General features: G+C 42.3%; 2 protein-coding genes across 8 annotated transcripts in view; one reads left to right on the plus strand and one right to left on the minus strand.

Annotated features, from left to right (window-relative positions):
* The window catches only part of ralgps2 (Ral GEF with PH domain and SH3 binding motif 2), an 83,558-nt gene that overhangs the window by 53,702 nt on the left and 11,546 nt on the right, over positions 1 to 18,310 (plus strand). The gene's annotated exons all lie outside the window — the stretch shown is intronic.
* Positions 103 to 16,653, minus strand: angptl1a (angiopoietin-like 1a). The gene is made up of 7 exons (XM_028026973.1): positions 16,239 to 16,653; positions 14,495 to 14,927; positions 5,716 to 5,963; positions 5,033 to 5,641; positions 2,379 to 2,572; positions 1,315 to 1,585; positions 103 to 1,235 (listed from the first exon to the last, which is right to left on the minus strand). The coding sequence occupies exons 3-7, from the start codon at positions 5,903 to 5,905 to the stop codon at positions 1,048 to 1,050; spliced, it is 1,452 nt and encodes a 483-aa protein (XP_027882774.1). The 5' UTR covers positions 5,906 to 5,963; positions 14,495 to 14,927; positions 16,239 to 16,653; the 3' UTR covers positions 103 to 1,047.

An 18,310-nucleotide genomic window follows, 5' to 3' on the forward strand; every position in this document is an offset into this window, starting at 1 on the left:
AAAAGTCAGAATAAATTTGTGGTTGTAATAAAACAAAATACCTCTGCAGGCCAATATCGATGCAATCCCAGAATACTACTAAAAGTGAAACCTGAAAGACCATTCAGGATTTTTTTTAAGTGTTTTATTTTTTCCTGGATGAGGGTTCACATCATATGTTTTCCATCCACTTGTCAAACAGACGTGCACTCCTTATTTTTTTCTTTCCCCTGCGTACATCTGTTCTGGGGTTTCTAATGCACCTCTACAAGGGATAAAAACATAAGAACATTTGTACTGTTACAAGAATAGATATAAATTTGCCAGAGATAACTACAATTACTATAAATACACTGATAAATAACAACAAAGAATAGCAGAGTGGGAACACTGAACATGAGGCCTGAGTCGAGTCATATCTTTTTTTTTTTAAATTAAACAATTAAAGCCAACAATATTTACATACTAAAGCCAGCTTAGCCTTATGCACAATCAACAAGCACACATATCGATGAGTTCACTTTCTTTTGGTTGTAAAAAAAAAAAAATTATAGTAATCGTACAAACAATTTGACAGTAAATTGAGCAAGATCCATCTTCCATTGTTAGATTTTGTTTTAGGCATTTTAACATTTCAAATTAAAATGGCATCAACTCATATTGTTCATTGTTGTTCATTCACTATGTTGCACAAATATCCGGTGCCACTTGATATAAGAAGCACTACTTTCAATAAGTCATCATTAGCTGCTCAAGAGAGATCTCATATCTGTAGTAAATTACCATTTTCCTTTATTACATACTTGGTCTTGAAAGACAGAATCAAGTAAAATGTATTGGAGTAATACTGAATGGCCTCAGGGATACTGATAGCCCGGAACCGCCCGAGATCGTAGGAGACAATATTCATTTCAGCTGATCTGCTAGAGTTATTATTGTCTGGCAATAGACCAATGTCTCTCAGCTGATTTTTACTCTGTTATGATGGCAAGGATTCCTGATTCCACCTCTTGATATTATTTATTTATGGGTAGAAGATGTAGCAAGGATGAACCACCATCCCAAGTCTCAGTCAATTGGCCGGATCAGGAGACGGACAGACTTTAGAGAGTAAAAGCCCCCTCCGTAGGCCGCCCAGAAGATCCCGTCCTGAAATTTGCTGCGGTAGACTCCACCGCTGTACCAAACTCCGTTTAGATTGGTCTGACCGCAAGCGTTGTACCACCAGCCACCTTTATGAAAGTGCGCGCAGTTTCCTGAAGAGAAGAAGAACACAGGATCAGGAGACAAAATCAGTGGGTATGTGAAGATTATTTGTCTGGTGCGTCGACCTACCAGAGAATTCGTCCCTGTCACGGTCGAGGGTGGTGAACTGTTTGCCGTTGTTGCTGCTGAAGGAGTCACCAGCGTTTCCCTGGTAGGTCCCCAACCTTAGCTTATAACCTTCACTCTCGGGCTCCAGGTAGAAGCTGCTGTACTCGGCGTACACCTTCTTCCCTGTCCAGTCCTCCAGCTCTACCATCAGCTTGTAGTCGCCCTGTTTTGCCAAGCTGTAGATATTGTCCAGCCCAAGCCAGTGTTCCCCATCTATGTTGCCAAAACCTTTCTGTAGGAAACAGAAAGTAGTTTTCAAATGTCACAGCGTTTTCAGTATGGCATTAATCTAGTGGTAGGTGTTGTGCAGTCCAAAGAACACAAATTATAAACCTGAATGAGTTTAATGAAATTTCAGAATGTTGAATTTTAATGTAGCTGGTGCTTGTAATCAAGCAACACAATTTCACATCTGCTTCCAATTGGGACTCTAAAGTGATTCTCAACCTTTCGCTCAACAAATTAGCTAAAAGTCTGAGGCTTTGGCGATCTGGCAGACGCCTGACAGAGTAAATGCTGCAAAGTCAGAGCTGCTTAGACAAACTTTTGTTTCCATTTCAAAAAGTACGCTAGTATTGATTTCAAAGCCTGATTTTTATGACAGAGGAAACCTCTTAGCTTATTTCCCTTTTATTCCTGAAAAAGAAAGCTAAGACCAGTAGCTTTTAATTGTAGGTTTTGGTGTCATTTTCTGTTGCGGGGAAAGGTATCCGTTTCATAATTGTCCCTCCTAAGTTTACTTTTGGACATCAGCTCAGGGTAAAAAGCACTGAGAGCAACTTGAGAGCTACTTTAACCTCCAAGTCTTTGGAGATTGCATCTGTTTGTACATTGGTCTCTGGATGCTTTTCTTGGCTGCAAGTTTACTGTGTAGGATGTTAATCTATTGGAGTAAGTGCTTGGTTAGAGCCTCTAAACTGAACTGCTTAGACTGGGTCACTGATGAAGGAACAATAGCATAAACTGTGGGAAAGGTTCACTAGTTTTTCCTTCCTAAAACGAAATCCTTCCATTAATAAACTTACTTTGTAATTCTCCCAGTTCCGAAAGAAGTTGACGGAGCCATCTTTCCTCTTTTGCAACACTGTCCATCCTCCGTTGTCGAGGCTATGCTCACACCAGACTTGGATTAGGCTTTCGTTGTTATCAGTCTTAAGCAGGTACATACCATTGGTGGAGTGACCCGCCCGTCGCACCTGGTAACAGTCCTTGAAAGGTCCTGGGGTGAGAGAGTCATTAAGGTCATTCTTCAAGCAAAGTGAGTACTTGATTTAAAAAAAACAACAACAAAAAAACATCATTGGGTAGACGGGTGACTAAGAAGAGAAAGTGGTGACTTGGTGTGAGTTTTGACCTCACAGGTCGCTTCCTGTGTTTATTGTATAATGTGACTGCTAGAGATGTAAAGTGTGATGAAAGTTTCAGGTATATTGTTTATTTGCACTTTTGACAATGGGGATTTCATTTTACCTACCTCTATTTCCAAACTTACTCCTTCATTCGTTATTGATTTGCACCAGTAATAGTCAACACAGCAATAATTAGAAAATCCCACTGGTCTTCTCAGTTGCAGTGAGTATTACACTCAAGACATTGTATAACCAGATCTGGTGTTCAACTTTTGAGACATATCAAACTAAGTGCCATCACTATTGAAAAATCTGCTATATTTGTATACCTTATTCTGTTATGGTTGGCTTGAAACTGTTAAAGTGAGCTCTGCTTTTAGTTAGGCCATCCAAAAACAAACACATGCTGGCCTAACGATGTCTTTCTATGAATTTGCATGCTTAAATTGGTACACGGATATTCATCTGGGGATAGGCTTTAAAACCTCAATTGATTCTATTATGTAGCTTTACCCAAAACTGAACCAGCTGAACCTATACCAACATACAGTATATTCACTGTTTCCGCCTTGTGGGAATACTTATTAGATCAGCATGAACACAGGCTTTGTGTGCGTGTGTTGGGGGTGGAGGGTCTAAAGACCTTACAGGCTTTTGGTAGATTGGTTCAAAAATGTCTCTGGACTGAACGGACCCAGAGTAATGCCTCTGGACAGAAATCTAAAACCTAACGGCACACGCTTGTTTTTGTCCAGCTGTGTCTTCTTCAAACATCCTCAAGTTCTTCAGGCGGAAGCTCTAAATAAATCAAGTGTTACATGCTGACCTAAAACGTGTTTAAGTAGACCAAACTGTGGTCCTGCAGGGTGTAATTATAGTTCTGCTTGAACCTACATGGAACCTATTTAGAAGTAGTGTTTGATATTTTGCTGTCTACGGTGGCTATGCATAAATAGTTGGTGAAATGGAAAAATTTAACTTTTACTGTCTTTTTTCTTTTTTTTATTGCTGTCTCTTTCTTTTAGGAATCTTTCAAATGCCATTGAAGTCAAATTCCTTCCACCCACCTTTTTACCTCTTAGACAAACTTTCCCACCTCTGCCTTTTTCCTTTTTGCACATCTGCTTCTCAGTATTGGAGCTAAAAATCAATAGAATTTGACAAACACCCGCTTTCTGAAAGACGGTGATATCCATAAAACTTTGGATTTAATCACAATTCACATTATGCTTGGGTAATTAAAAATAAGTAAAAAGTGAAATAGATTTTAAATCAAGGTCAATCTGATTAATCTGCTGACTAGAAATGTACCAAAGTCGCAGGAGAAACTAATATCCCCAAACTTTCACAAACAATGCTAGTACTCCAAGACATTTGAGTTAGAAACAAGGTAAATAGATGAAGCAAACCACTATGAAAATCAAATACAGCTCGATAAAATTGGAAAGTTTTGGGTTCCTGTTCCTACATCACCAAATGTTTCCAACGTAATTCTTTGTTAGGTTTTACTTCAAAGCCTTGTTTAGGTTACAGCGAGGATGAGGACAGTGGAAGCATCGACTAATGCAACTTCTAGATGACTAGTCCAATTAATGTCAATAAATTGCCTCAGAAAACATGATATCCCCTTACTAGGTTACCACCCTTTAGTCCAGAAAAGCTTTCTTCCTTCTGTCTCATGGATGTTATGAATGCTTCATCCATTTCACTTACAGGTCGGATGAACCTCGTCAGCATTCCCCGACATACTCTCAGTGCCAGCAAAAACATAACTTCTTGAACTGAGGTTTAGGAATTCCCTCCAAGTAAAATTTGAAAGTTGCAAATGAGTTACATTTCAGAGATGATCCGTTTCAGATGTCACAGTGAGACGAGCTCTGGGAAATGGGCATTAGCTTCGGGGGAAAACCTTTTCTGTGCTAAAGGACTCATGGTTTATTTCAGACAGGTGTAGATTGATGAATTTCTGACATCCTGTCAGATCTGTGACTCTTCTTCTACCTCACCAGGCCTCCTACAGTTAGTGTATATTCTGGTCCAAACCAAGCAGTAGGTGTCTCCCAGAGCTGTTCAAAGAGACTTAGTCGACATCCTTCTAATGTAGTACATATGTTGAAGGCAGTGCAGCCAGTACAGACAGCCAAGTGGGAACAGAGGAATGCATTATTTCATTGCCTCTGTAGCATGCCAAGGGAAAGCCAACTGTGCCTCAGCACTAGTGACTAGGGTGAGAAAATGCATTTTAATTTGCTGTCCTTTGCTAATTGTGCTTAAGTGGGTTACATAAGGAACAAAAACACACTGGGGAATCACAGTGAAGTGGTACATACCATCAGAGGTGATCGTCCCTTGGGGTGGCGGGGGATCAAAGGGTCTAGCTGTAGGTGCCTCCATGCGAGAGTCTCTGAGGAAGGCCCGATTGTTCCTCACGATCTCATTGGTGAAGCGGTTATCAAGGGGTATGTTCTCCGGCACCACCTGCACCAGCGGAGGAACTGGGGGCAGCTCGCTCCGTCCCAACGTCCTCATGCATTGTTCCTCCAAAGCGGCGATGAGAATGGACTGATTGTTAACCACCCCGGCCATGGTGGCGAAGCGGGCCTCTAGCTCCTTGTACCGCGAAGCCAGTCGCATCATCTCCGAGGTCACGTTCAGAACGCGGTTCTCCAGCTGGGCCAGCTCCAGAGAATTGTCTCTCTTCCGTATGATCTCATGCAGCAGCTGCATGTAGAGCTGGGTCACTCTGGAGTTCATGTTCCTGCTCTCTTTCCGCAGCAGCTTCATTTCGTTCACCAAGTTGCCATCTACCTCCACCACCAGCTGCAGTGTCTCAATCTCGCGCCGCTGCTTGTTGAGTACCTCCCGCACATCTGCGATGTCCATGCGGGTCACTCTGTCTTTGTCTGGCTCTGGGCCTGTTGTACTGGCACAGATCGGACCTGATGACAGAAATGAATCATTTAAGGGAGGAACAAGAAACTGGAATTCGTCCAAGAGGTTGCATTTTATGTACCTGTGATTCTCTGCTCAGGCACCAGGAATGTATAGGAACATTTTTTGTCATCCGCATCCTGAGCTGCTCTTTTACTCCTCTGGAGGGAGAACTCTTTGGTTCTCCGGGTGTCCCTTGAGCTCCTGCAGAAACTTTCCTCCCACAGAGAGAGGCAGAGCAAGGCGCACAGGCTCCAGATCGGCCCCTGCATCGCTGCCGGCTGGCTGGATGGATTGACGGACGGCTACTGGGGCTCCCTCCAGGCCTCCCTGAAAGAATACAAGACCTTATGGGTTAAGGAAACGGTGACTAACAAAAGGAGTGAAGCCAGGAAGGCTGTTTATTGTGTGTTATTCCTGGACCAACCTTTACTCCAGTGTAATGAATAGGTATAGGATTTTTTTAATTGACAAGCCTGAAGTAGCAGAGTTGTCTTCTGAATAAATTTTGGGTGGAAAGAGTGACATAAAGAATCTTCTCTGTCCGGCCAACTGGACGAGGTCTGCTTTCTGTCTCCGATGAATTCTCAGTTGACACCCAGCTCATTTTTCTGCTCCATTTCCTCTAATACGACCTGCTGATCCAGAAGTCCCTCTACTTTGTCTTTCTGTCCTTATGCTTGCATTTTCTCCAGTGATCTTAGAATGCGTTTCTTTAACAGTCCGACATCAGGCATAGCTCTGTAAAACTGTTTCCTGGAAGCATTTTTGAAACTTTTCAGAATGCCTTAGTTGTGGTCTCTGGAAAACAGCAAGGCTCAATCTCCTCAAACTCTAGCCTTTCTTTCTCAGTTTATAAATGAGATATGTAAATAAGCATAAATAAAACTTCAAACCAGACTCCTCCATTTGGAGCACTGTAGTGTGGGTCATGTGTCCTAAGCGTTCGTTGTGTTCTCCCAGTTTGCCCAGTGCTATAGTTCACTTCCTGCTTTTAGTTCAGTCTCCAGTCCATTTGTGTTCAAACAACGCATTCAAACCGCGCCAGAGTTCACTTCAACCGAACTGAGACCCAGGTTTTTATGCAGACCAGAATTCCCTTTTTTGGTCCGCATCAGTTTGATTGCGCATTCCCACCTCCCCAAACGAACTGGACTTTCCAGAGTTTGATTAAAGTGGAGTAAACGGGGCTGGTGTGAATGCACCGTAAATCTCATGCAGGTGGACTCAGTAGGTCCACCGACTCTGAAGGCAAGTTGTTGCTGGATTCTGTTCAGAGGCAATAGTCAATTGGGTGGACATAAACACAAGTTGATGTAGTATGTACAGTTATGTAAAAACCATGAAAAAGTTCATGTGTTTTGTACAAGACTGTTTTAACCTTGGGTTCACTCATGCAGGCTCTTTCAGTGTTGCCATCCACTCCCATCACACAACCCCCTGCAGAAAACCCTCGACCCTAAATTCCTGTGCAGCTTCCCGTGAGACGGGTTAAACATGCCGATGGGGATGCTGGGCAGCAGGCGGTGTTTGTATTTTACTTGAAAGATTTGAGGGACTCTCGCACTGTGGCAGCCCGTCACCCTAGTGGTGTGAAACAAAGCAAATCCTCTTTCATCTTTGTTTGAGGTGTAGCTCTCTGCACCTTCATCCTCCTCCCCCATCGATTCTTGTTCTGTTTACTATATAAACACAGCAAAAACACAACCCCGCCAGACCCGCTACGCCTGCATTCATCTCCTCGAGCCGTGTAAGACCAACTCCGTTTGGCCTTCCCAGCGGTGCCACATCATTGAGCCGCGCCTCCGCCCCGAAAAGCCCAGGCCCCGTGTGTCTCTCGTATGACGCCATTGTGGTTCCTCAGGAATTCTGGCCGTTATGTCACTTGGAACAATGTTGAAGGGAGAGACCGGAGGGCAGCCAGTGCTGCAGCTTTTTTGCGTGAGTGCATGCACGCTTCAAGGCAATAAGCTTGCACGGCTGTCTGTGTGATTGAATATGCCGTGTGTGTGTTTGCATAACTATTTGGAGACATTTTTCATGGTTGGGGTTTTCTTCTTTTTTTTTTTCTTTTTTCTTTCCAGCAGACTGTGTGTCTGACAGCGGAACCAGGTACTGTATCCCAGCTGACCTCAGTAAGAGCTGCTAATGACTTTACCAGCAGCATCTCTTCTCCTGTGTGTCTTTTCTTCGAAACCTCTTTGCTTTATAAAGTCTCTGCTCGCAAAACGCTTAGGTGGGCATGAACGAGACGGTCAGAGTTGGAGTTCATCTGTGAGCCGGACACAGCTACTCCTCATTTTTTATTGAAATTTTTTTTTGTCTGAATTCCTCCAATGCAGTTGGAGGCTTTGACTATGAAGGGCCTCACGTCTTTCATGAAACCACAACATATCAAAGGCATTCCAGGAAATGCTGAGAGGTCACATGAAGGTATAGAGTATACAAAGTTTGCTTAAAACAATTTTTTTTTCTCAAAAAAAAAAGTCATGGTTCGGCCTCTAATTTTGGGGGATTTTATGTATGCAGTAAAAGGTACAGTACTTTTTGTGGGCATATCATATAAAATCTGCTAAAATCCATTAAATTCTGAACGTAACATGGCAAAAAGTTTTTTGTTTTTTTTAAAAAAGCAGTATGGATACTTTTGCAGGGTGCTGCTATTGTACTGCAGCTGTTCTTTGTGGCCAGGTTTATTCCGACATTCTTACTCTGATCTTGAAGAAATGATTTTGCTGCATTGCACAGAGCTTTGGGTTCTTTGGTGCAAGGCAGAAACAAATCATGAACAATTAAAGAGAAAGCTCAGGATTCAGATAATGGAAGAAAAGCTAAGTAGTGATCAGAAAATAACTTATGGCTCTTTATCCCACCTGGCCAGGGGCCATCAGCATAACTTCTGAGAAATCCTATTTTACGTCATCATTTCAGCTGTAGCCTTCCATCGCACTCTTTTCTCTCTTTGTTTCGATTACAGTCCTCTGTATTTCCTTTCTCCGATTCCATTCTTTTTCATCTATATTGAAATACGTATGGAAGTCAAGCACTGCTATTAATTTAACGATTCATAGAAACTTTGAACATTCTTTTCCCCCTGAAGCTAATATGAATTATTCTTCATCCTGTTGGCTCGGCTTTTGCCGACACACTTTATTTATTGTCATAATATCATTGTGCAAGCAGTGAAATAACGTCTGGAAAAAAGGATTTGCAGTTCACTTGGCCTGGCTTGTGTTTTGGCAACATCTGTGAACATCTTCGCTGTTGCTTCATGATGTCTTCACTCCATACTAATTCCTAATTATGATGAAATGTGTTTGGTTATCTCTTTAATTCCTCTTCACTCGCTTTTTATCTCCATGCTTTTGGGTCACTTGATTCTTATGTCAATAATAAGGTCAGCCTGAAGGGTTAAACCTACTTCCTCTACAAAACACGCTCTTTCAGCTGGGAATCGGTTCCAGTTGAACAATGTTCCTTTTTGTTTTCTTTGTTTAAAGCAAATAAAACTTATAATCCAATATGTGCTTTGATTGATTGTTTCTGCTCATTATATCCCTGTTGAGTTGCTGTTTAAACCAGTCAGTGTTAAGAGTTTGGGGCCTCTAGACTCTTTCTTCACAGAAATGAGGTGATGTTGAGATAACTAACTTTTCCAGAACGCTTTCGCCCCACTCCATTTATCTTGGTTTGCATTTTTTTTCCCTCAAGACAAACAATATTTCATCCATCTTGAGTCTGTGTGTGGCAGCTGATTTTACTCATGGATCTTTGGGTTGGAAAGTGATATTAAATTGTTTCCTACATGTTTTGAACAAGAGTCATTTAGTAAACTGGCTGCTTGGGTACCTTCCAGACAGGAAAAGTCAGCTTTGAACTTTTATTTAACTTGCTATATGAATGGTAGATGTACCTCACAAAGACAGCCATGTGACAATCCTACTGCCTTGGGTTACACTGCATTTATTGGCATAAAGCCTGTAACACCGAACAAATCAGTTTTTCCCCAAACAAATTGATTAATATACGTGCAATTCAAACTGTTTGTGTGGAAATCTGACTCCCTGCAGGTGTCTGGTTGGAGGCAAACCAGTGAACTTTTGGACTCGATTTTTGTGGGCGCCTCCAGAAAGTTTCTAAAGGATTGGCCAGATGGTGGGGATGCTGATAGCATGAAAACATTTAAGCAGGTTTCTAATGCTGCTGTCTAAACATAACTGGTACGAGATTCTCAAGGTACGATATTACGACAAAATAGCTCAATTTCAAAGTATTTGGACAAAGATTATTTTGTTTAAAAGAAAAAGCTGAAGTGTTCATCTGAAGCCAAAATAATGTAGTATCCTTTTTCTGTTGTTATGATTTTGAATTTTGTTGTGTAACTATGCTGCACAAAATACACCTTTTTTCTGTTATTTAGAGAGCGGTACATTAAGTGTTTAGTTTGGTGGTTAACTAGCCTACCCTCCGATGCTTTACAGTCATGTCGCCCATATATCGTCAGTTGTTGTTTCTCTTGTAAGTGGAAATATTTTCAAACAATCAAATTAGTCTTTCTCTTTGACAAGAGAGGTCCCTCTTGAAAATGAGATCTAGATCTCAACGGGGTTTACCTGATTAAATAAAGGAATATATATATGTTGGAGTCTTTTTTCAGCCAGTTTTTCTGCAGTACCCAGCAACAGATAGGGAAGGTGCAGTGCTGCGTTACCCCAAAACCGACAAAAAATTAATGTAGACATAAAAAAAAGTGTAACAGATGTTTCAGCTAGTTGGCTCTAACTGTCCTAAATTTGTAGTGATGAAAAATATTAATGTAAGACTGAAAAATAAATGTCTATCGGTGGATTGTGTTGGAAACTTAAAACTTTTGGACTTGGTATTTTACTCTCTTCTCAACCAAGTGTGAAACACGCAGGCATTATGTCTGCCAAAGTCATATCTGCATTGCGTTAGTCTGAGGGCTCCTGTTGTCGAGATCTCCTGCAAAGATTTACCAGTCTGCAGCCTGACTGACTGCTGCTGCAGGGAACCATAAACTTGTATAACAATACATTTGGATTTTTATAGTAGAGTCAAAATCCAGTGCTTCCACGCCGCCCCCTATCTGGTCCTCAGACTTTCTTACAGTGAAGCCAAAAACAAAAAAACCCCCAACAATCCTGAAAGATTCATTGTTTTTCATAAAAAAAGCAATAAAAGAGGAGATATTGTCTGTAAGAGCAAAAGAAGAGTGTAATCCACAACGACTTGGCTTTAAGGTAACCAGCATGGATGTGAGTCAACCTTTGTGTGTCTGCACAGCTGGATGCAGACGTCCTTCCAGTGAAACATCCATTGCGTGATGTCACCAGGCACCGTTTCTGCTCACAGAGACGCGTTAACGACATTATTAGTCATGCAATGTTTTATGTTCTCGCCAGAAGGCTTGGTAACGGTTCCACAAGAGGAAGCGAGTTAGACTCCAAAAGGTGGCGGTCAAATCGGTTCAAAGCTTCGAAGAGGAACCCACTCAGCATGAGCGGGCAATGCATTAAAAAACAACTGACATTATAAAAACAATTAATGGGTGGAGAAAAAAAAAACAACACCGTCGCACACTGAGGAATAATAAGAAGGAAAACTCATAAACGGGAATCTGAAACAAAACCGTCAAGGTTCCCGGAGATTAAATCCTGCCTCTCGACACATCTTATTAACGTTGTTTCTTTTTTGTTTCTTTTTCTAATAGTTTTCCAAGCATTCATCTCTAGGCAAAGAGACCTCATCCCTCTCTATGCCGTATAAGTGAAGAGTAAGGGAAAAAAAAAAAACACCTCCTGGCCCCCCACTGGGTGGACTCATCTGTTTTGCTTCTTGTGTAGAGAGACGCTAAACATGTGGGCTGATGTTGGGGTCAGAGGTCTCTATGTGGGATTTGGCATGTAGACCCACCCTTCCTCTCCTTTACCCACCCACTCAAACACTTCACACACCCTGCAATCAATTGGTCTTTGTGGGAAGCGGGGGTCCCCCTCTTTCTCGTCATGCACAGCATTCACAGCCACGGAAAAAAATATGTTTTGCGGGGAGCTTTATGGGATTCTGGTGGCCGAGGTTCACATAAGGCTGACTATTTCTCTTCTTCTAGGACTCTAAGCTACACAGATCTGTCACCGACCTCTAATATTTGGGTTTTGTAAAGTTTTGACTTTGATTCTTTTTTTTTATGCAGTTTAGGTCTCTCTTAAGTTGTTTCTGTTTTCAGCTGTAATTTTTCTTCCTCATTTTAAATGTGACAAATGTACAGTCTTTAGCATTTTGTACCAGTGAGTAACACAATTAGCATGGTTAGCTTGGCTAACTATGAGCAGCAGTCCCTGTGAGTATTCCCAAAACAAGGCAGACATTTAACCCTTCTTACTCTTAATATACTGAGAAATTATGTTAAAAGTTCAAATGTACTAAAAACAAATAAATCAATACATTTGCCGTTCACTTTCCCTAATTTTTACCGAAGTCAGCTTGAGGTCAGTTCATTCCTTCGCCCATTCTATGAAGTGTTTCCTGGGCGGGTACGAAGTTACGCCCTGCAGCACAATAACCTTTTGGACAGAAAACGCACCAAGCTGTTGGGTTTTTCCAAGCATAAAATGGCAAAATTGCAAAATTACCACTAGGCTGTTTTGTAGCAGCTGGCATGCTTCAGGAGAAAATAGTTTATTTTTTTATTTTCTTCCTAGTTACTGGAAATGGCCAACTCTGTCCACTTCCTAAAACGTCCACAAAAGAGTGTTTTTGCTAGCACAACATGGTGCGTTTAATGGTTGGAAAAAGATTCACCTCACTTGTCACATGTAAAGGCTGATCCTGTTAAAACCAACTGGTTTTTTGGTAACTCGGACCATTAGTTTCTCTTCCATTACAGTATAAAATATCTGCCTGCAAATACTTTCCACTACAATAATACTTCATCTATTCTCTTTTATCAAATCCCAACAACTTTTTTGCCTCGTTTTCCCTCCCAAGCCCTTGTCTCATGTGTTGTATTGTTGCCCAGGGTGACAGGTGGCTTGCGTCTTGAACTGCTTTGAGGATGCTTGGCTTTGACCAAACATTTCAGCCTCCAAAAAGATCTGGAGGGGAGTCAGGAGAGACCGGAGAGCCGGGAAGAGAGAGCATTTAAAAAGTTACGGCGTTCCGTTTTGGCTTTTAAACTTTCTGATTCAGTGGATGACTCGTAGCCTCTCGCAGTCTCTCGGCTGGTATTTATTTCTCCTCTGAGTCACACCTCACCCTTACGCTTCTTACGCCACACATGTCTCCTATTAGCTGGATCAACACGGAGGAGCTCGTAAATTTGCAGCATAAGCTCTTTGCCCCCCTACCCAGCTCCTCGGCTGAGTTACGTGCCTCCTGTGTTTACCGCTCCCTGTTGTGACCCGTCTGTTCGGCTGTGTCCAGAACCTCATTAAGGGGGATTCAGAGTGAGCTTCATCATGTGGCTGCAGAGTTTGTGCTGCAACCTTAAAAAGAAAAAAAAAAGTTTTAGTAACTCCTCATGTTTGGAGTCTGTTCGCTTCAGGCGCTATAACGAGTCCAGAGCGGTGGTCTGCGGCTGGATCTGACCTCATGTGGTCAGCGGGCAGGATTAGTGGTTTCAGTCCAATCTGTGGCTGCATCCAACGCGTACTATCGCTTTCTGCCTCCTGTGGGAGCTCGCAGGCTCAGGTTCAGCAGTAAAATATGATTATTCGCATGCCTGTCCTCCAAAGACCACAGCTGGTTGTTGCAGACTGGATGAGCGATCAGTCAGGCTCTGCAGTACAACAGAACGTCCTTACTTGACTGCCACTTACTGGGGAAGTTTCCAAAGCGTTACCCAGAAGCGACATCAAGCAGAGGTGGAAGGTTAAGACAATAGTTGGTGTTTGGTTTGATACTAATGACCCATTGAAAGCCACCCCACCCTGTCTCCTTGCTCCTCAAGGTCCCGCTGAACGTCGGGGCCAGGCTCTCCGGCACTCCAGCACGGAATGTTCTGGCCATGCCTCCGACCTCCTCTTTATCTTTTTCTTCTCTGCTTCAGCCTGAGTTATTGGAGTTACCGATATTAGGATTTATTGCTGCGAGGGAAAACCGAGGAAGCTTATGCTTTTTTCTCGGGCCTCTGCCTACTGGCCGCCGTGCGTCGCTTGTGGTCAGGTCTGGGGCTCGCAGATGTGTCTCCAACCATTGCAGCAGGAAGTCGGTGGGAACATTTGAAGACATTTGTAAGATGTGGAAACACCAGATTGATGTAGTTGGTCTTCAAAGCTTTTTCTGAGAAGCCAGAGTTGTGATTGAAGTGTCTTTCATCCACGGGATGTTAATTACTGCGTCCTTGTGCTTCTGATATGCCGGATTTTAGAAGCTGCAGTACATATCTGTATGTCTGACTGGATGGGACCTTCACTATGCAAACTATCTTCTCTCTTAGAGTCAGAACTCAGACGGTGCTGTATTACGACCTTCCAAAAACCATAACGAAAAACAATCCCTGCTGCAAGTAATCTGATCTTTCCATCTGATCATATCAGCATCATTTGCGAGAGTTTCTGGAATGCATTTCTCTTGACATTCCCTCCCTTTCTTTCCAGACTTGTCCATATAAGGGTTTTAACTTTTTAAATCTCCTCCAGTATCCTCAGTGTTGCACATCCTTGCACGCTGCTTACAGAATACTACAGACTCTAGAGGAAAGGAGAAGCAGCACTGCTAAATACCTGTCTGCAGCTGCAGACTCTGATCACAAGACCTCTGCGCGCACACACACACACACACACACACCCTCACACACACATTCACCCCCAATTTCCACAGCAAACTTCTGCAACTTTTACCTGCTTGGACACCAGTCGTGGGGTCGGTGCTGGTTTTCTCCGGTTATGGTTTAGCGTGCCTGTTGTGTTGAGGTTTCATTGAGTTGTGCTGCCCAGGAATCATCCCTTTTTTCGTGTCCCTTGTGGTTTGAGCCGCTCCCCCCCTCACTTGCCCCTTCCGTCCCGTGCGTAGCAGCAAGCCGCCAGCCTTTTAGCACAGGCCCTGCTTCCTTAAAGCGTCGGCTGCACCGGGGCTCAGGCTGGGGGCATGGTTCAAAAGCCAGCCTCTTCAGCGGACTGAGCTCCAACCGCTGATGCCTTGAGCTTTTTCACAAAGGATGAGGGGGGGGGATGTCGGAGAGGGAGGGCAGTGAGGGCTTTGCTTGTTTTTCTTTCTCTCTCTCTCCCTCGGTTTATTTTTTTGGGGGAGTTGTCCGGCCTCCCTCTGATGTCACTGAGGAAAAGAAACCCATAAAACACAATCAGAGAGGTACTTCATTAAACTTTGCTTCCTCAACAGTAGCGGTGGTGCTTCTCTTACTATGCCAGTGACTTGAAATGAAAAAAACATTGAAGGCCTGTTTTTTTTCTCAGGCTGTTGGCTGAGTTTTGAGCAGCAGGAATGAGTCACGTTTTGTCTTGAATGCAGGGTTCGTTCAGGTGCCTGAAATCCCTTGAGAAGGCTGGAATTTCAATGAGGTGTTCTTGAAGGTTTGGAAAGTTCTTAATTTTTGCGTCAGGTTCTTGAAATGGCTTCATATTCAAACTGTACAGTTTGGTAATAAAGTGCAATCTAGCGTTTGATTAAAAGCCTAAATTTGGAAAACATTATTTTCAATTGAAACCAGATATTTTCATACGCCTAATAAAAAAAGAGACTTTTTTTCTTGTTTTCAGTTAGAATTTTCAAAATTATTTCTATTTACAAAATGCCAGGAAATTTAACATTTGTTTTTTTCGGGGTGGTTTATTTTTTGCTTGCTTTTTATTATTATTTTTAAACACATAATTTGAGTAGTACAGTCACTTTAACAAAATGTGTTTGCCTTGTTTCAATGTAAGTGGCATCTTGTCTGTGATTGAGTTAAAGGTTAGTTTGTGTTTTATATGTTAAACAGCATTATTTAATTTTCTTTGTTAAATTTGTGTTTTGTTCTTGGACCAGTCAGGTCCCAACATTTCAAAACATAAAATTATCTTTTATTTAACTTGTTCCTGCTGTAGAATACCATCACAAGACATTAATAAGCCAAAACAAAATCTGTCACACCTTCAGAATTAAGTTTCTTTCTTTGATTAACATACATGTTGACAGCAAAAAGCATGCGCTCTACATATGCGGAGATGGCTACTGTGCACTTCGCTCCTCTCAGAATTGAAGGAAAACTTAACAGAGTGAAAAATTCAAAGAAAGGTACCTAAAGAAAATGAAGTTGAATGCATTTTTTAGTTCAATCCTGTGAAAATGAGCTTAATGTTTGTTGCATTTGAACGACAGCAACGTAGTCAATATAATTTGGCCTATTGTAGGCCGCAATGTTTCAAATCCATTTTGGAAAACTCCATGATTACATTTAGTCAGCAGCATTTTGTCACCCCCCCACCCACCCATCCATCCTCCAGAACGCCACATCCATGGTGTAAAAAACTCCTTGAGGAAACCCTGAATTATATCAGATAATAATGAATTGAAATAGTCTTTCTTCATATTATCTGTCTTGCTTTTATATCCAAAATGTGGTGCTGTAAAAGTTTGAAAACTTACCTTGAAAAGAGCTTGACTTTTACAAGTGTACGACGCCTGAGAATGTCCTCCTCTTGTTTAGTAGCCGTCTTCTGTAGCAACCACAGGGGTTGCTTGTTATGCCGCCGGGGTGTTCTTCGGGCGCCTTCCTGTCGAGAACAGCTGGACACAAGCGGCCGGATAAAACTGATTTGTGGCGCTATCGCGGCAGAGCGCTCGCTCCAGGTGTTGCCTGAGACTTGTTGACAGCTTGTTTTGTTTTATCACCGCTGTCATGTTCCTACAAAAAGGAATAGTGGACTTATCCTCTTTAAGCAGTAAACTCAAGAGACAAAGACAGGACAGAGGGGGGAAGAAGTTCGCTCTTAACCGTCTCACTTCTCTGACTTTTATTGATCCTCTTGGCTTCAGTGCATGTAAACTCACGTAACAACCATCCTAACCACAGGTTCCCTGAACATGAGGCCACGCTGTGCTGCTGTTCCAGCCAGCTGCTGTTCTGCTCACAGAAAGCAGCTAGAGCAGCTAAGCCTCTGGGATCCTTTCCCTCCTCCCCTGTCAGGCTCTCACATTCCCGGCTACAGCCTCCAAATTCCTGTAAATGATTCTCACTTTCCCACCCTTTTCTTTATCTGAGTTTATTTAACACGGTTCTGTTCTTCTTTCAGCTTTGACTGCTGAACATGGTGTGTTGTAAAAGTATTCACACCTCTGTAGCTTAAAATCAGAAACTTAGATTTATTTTTGGAGGGGATTTTATGTCATAGACCAACACAGACTAGTGCATCATCATCATTTCATTCACAGTTTATTCTTTACAAAATGGTTTACAAATAGAAATCTATAAAATGAAGCGTCCGTTTGTATTTAGCTCCCATCTGTGTTGCTTCTAGTCTTTTTGGTTATGTACAGATGGACATTTTGAATCGTTCTTCATCGTATACTATCTCAATCTCAGACTGCATCAGTTTTTAGGTTTTGTCAAATGTTCTCAATTGGATTTCGTCCTGGTCTTTGACTGGGCCATTGTGACGAATGTTGTGTATGAATGTTTTGTTTCCCTGTAGCTCTGGACGCGTCTTCAGGTTTGTTGTCCTGCTGAAACTGGTTCCAGTGTCGGTCTTGTATTTTGCTCCATGCATCTTCCTAATGCAATAAAGAATAGCATTCTGACAGCATGGTGCTGCCATCACCGTGTTTTACAATGGGAATGGAGGGTTCAGGGTGTTGGGTTTTCCATTACACATAACCAAAACATTGTATGCAAACAAGTTCTAAATGGGTCTCGTGCAAGCAGAGCTTGTTCTGCAACATTTCCCATTTGCCCTCAATGGGTTGTTGTAGGACTGGACAATAAATCAATAACAATTTAAGTTGCGATAGACAACTGATCAATGTCAATAGATGATGCATCTGATAAAATGTTCAATAATTCCACTGATCCAGAACCGCTCAGCATTCTGCGGCGTGCAGGCAGTGGACAGACTTTAGCCTCACAGCCAGCTGATCAAGGCTGGTAGCATCAACGAACTCGCTCACTCTTTGGTTGCCTAGCAACAACCTGCTGAGTAACATGCGCCGAGGCAGTTTAAGGTTTATTTTATTTATTGCCTCATAAATAAAATAAAAACTTGCTTAAAAATAAAAACAACAGCATGGAGTGAAACTAGATATGAGGTATTTCAGATATTAAAAACCAAAGAAATTCAATAATTGGCTATCGACTGATATGAAACGCTGACATCGTCATATGTTTTCAGCCATGTTGTAGAAAACCCTGATGCACAAAAAAACATTTTTCTTCTTCCACTTAACCTTTCCTACACATCTTTGTTTTGGTTTCTGGTCCTGGACTTCGGCCATTAGCTTGTCCAAGCATCTGAGAACGGCTCTGTTCTCCAGGAGGATAAACAACTGAAAGATTTCTTCTCATCTGCTAAGTGATAAACTTTGCACATCTGCGTTCAATCTCTGGCCTGGCGTGTGAAAGAGCCATTGAGTAAGACAAGAGGGTAAGAAAAACGTCCCCCATCAGACTGCTCCTGAAATGTGCTCATCGTTCATGGATCTCCCAGTGTGGCGGGAAGCAGCTC

This window comes from Xiphophorus couchianus, chromosome 9 (genome assembly GCF_001444195.1).
Source record: "Xiphophorus couchianus chromosome 9, X_couchianus-1.0, whole genome shotgun sequence".
NCBI classification, from domain to species: domain Eukaryota; kingdom Metazoa; phylum Chordata; class Actinopteri; order Cyprinodontiformes; family Poeciliidae; genus Xiphophorus; species Xiphophorus couchianus.

Coding starts and splice junctions, on each gene's coding strand:
- angptl1a (XM_028026973.1), bottom strand. CDS start 5,905: ATGCAGGGGCCGATCTGGAGCCTGTGCGCCTTGCTCTGCCTCTCTCTG. Junction 1,586..2,378: donor GGAACTGGGAGAATTACAAA/GTAAGTTTATTA, acceptor TGTTTCCTACAG/AAAGGTTTTGGCAACATAGA. Junction 1,236..1,314: donor TGACAGGGACGAATTCTCTG/GTAGGTCGACGC, acceptor TCTTCTCTTCAG/GAAACTGCGCGCACTTTCAT.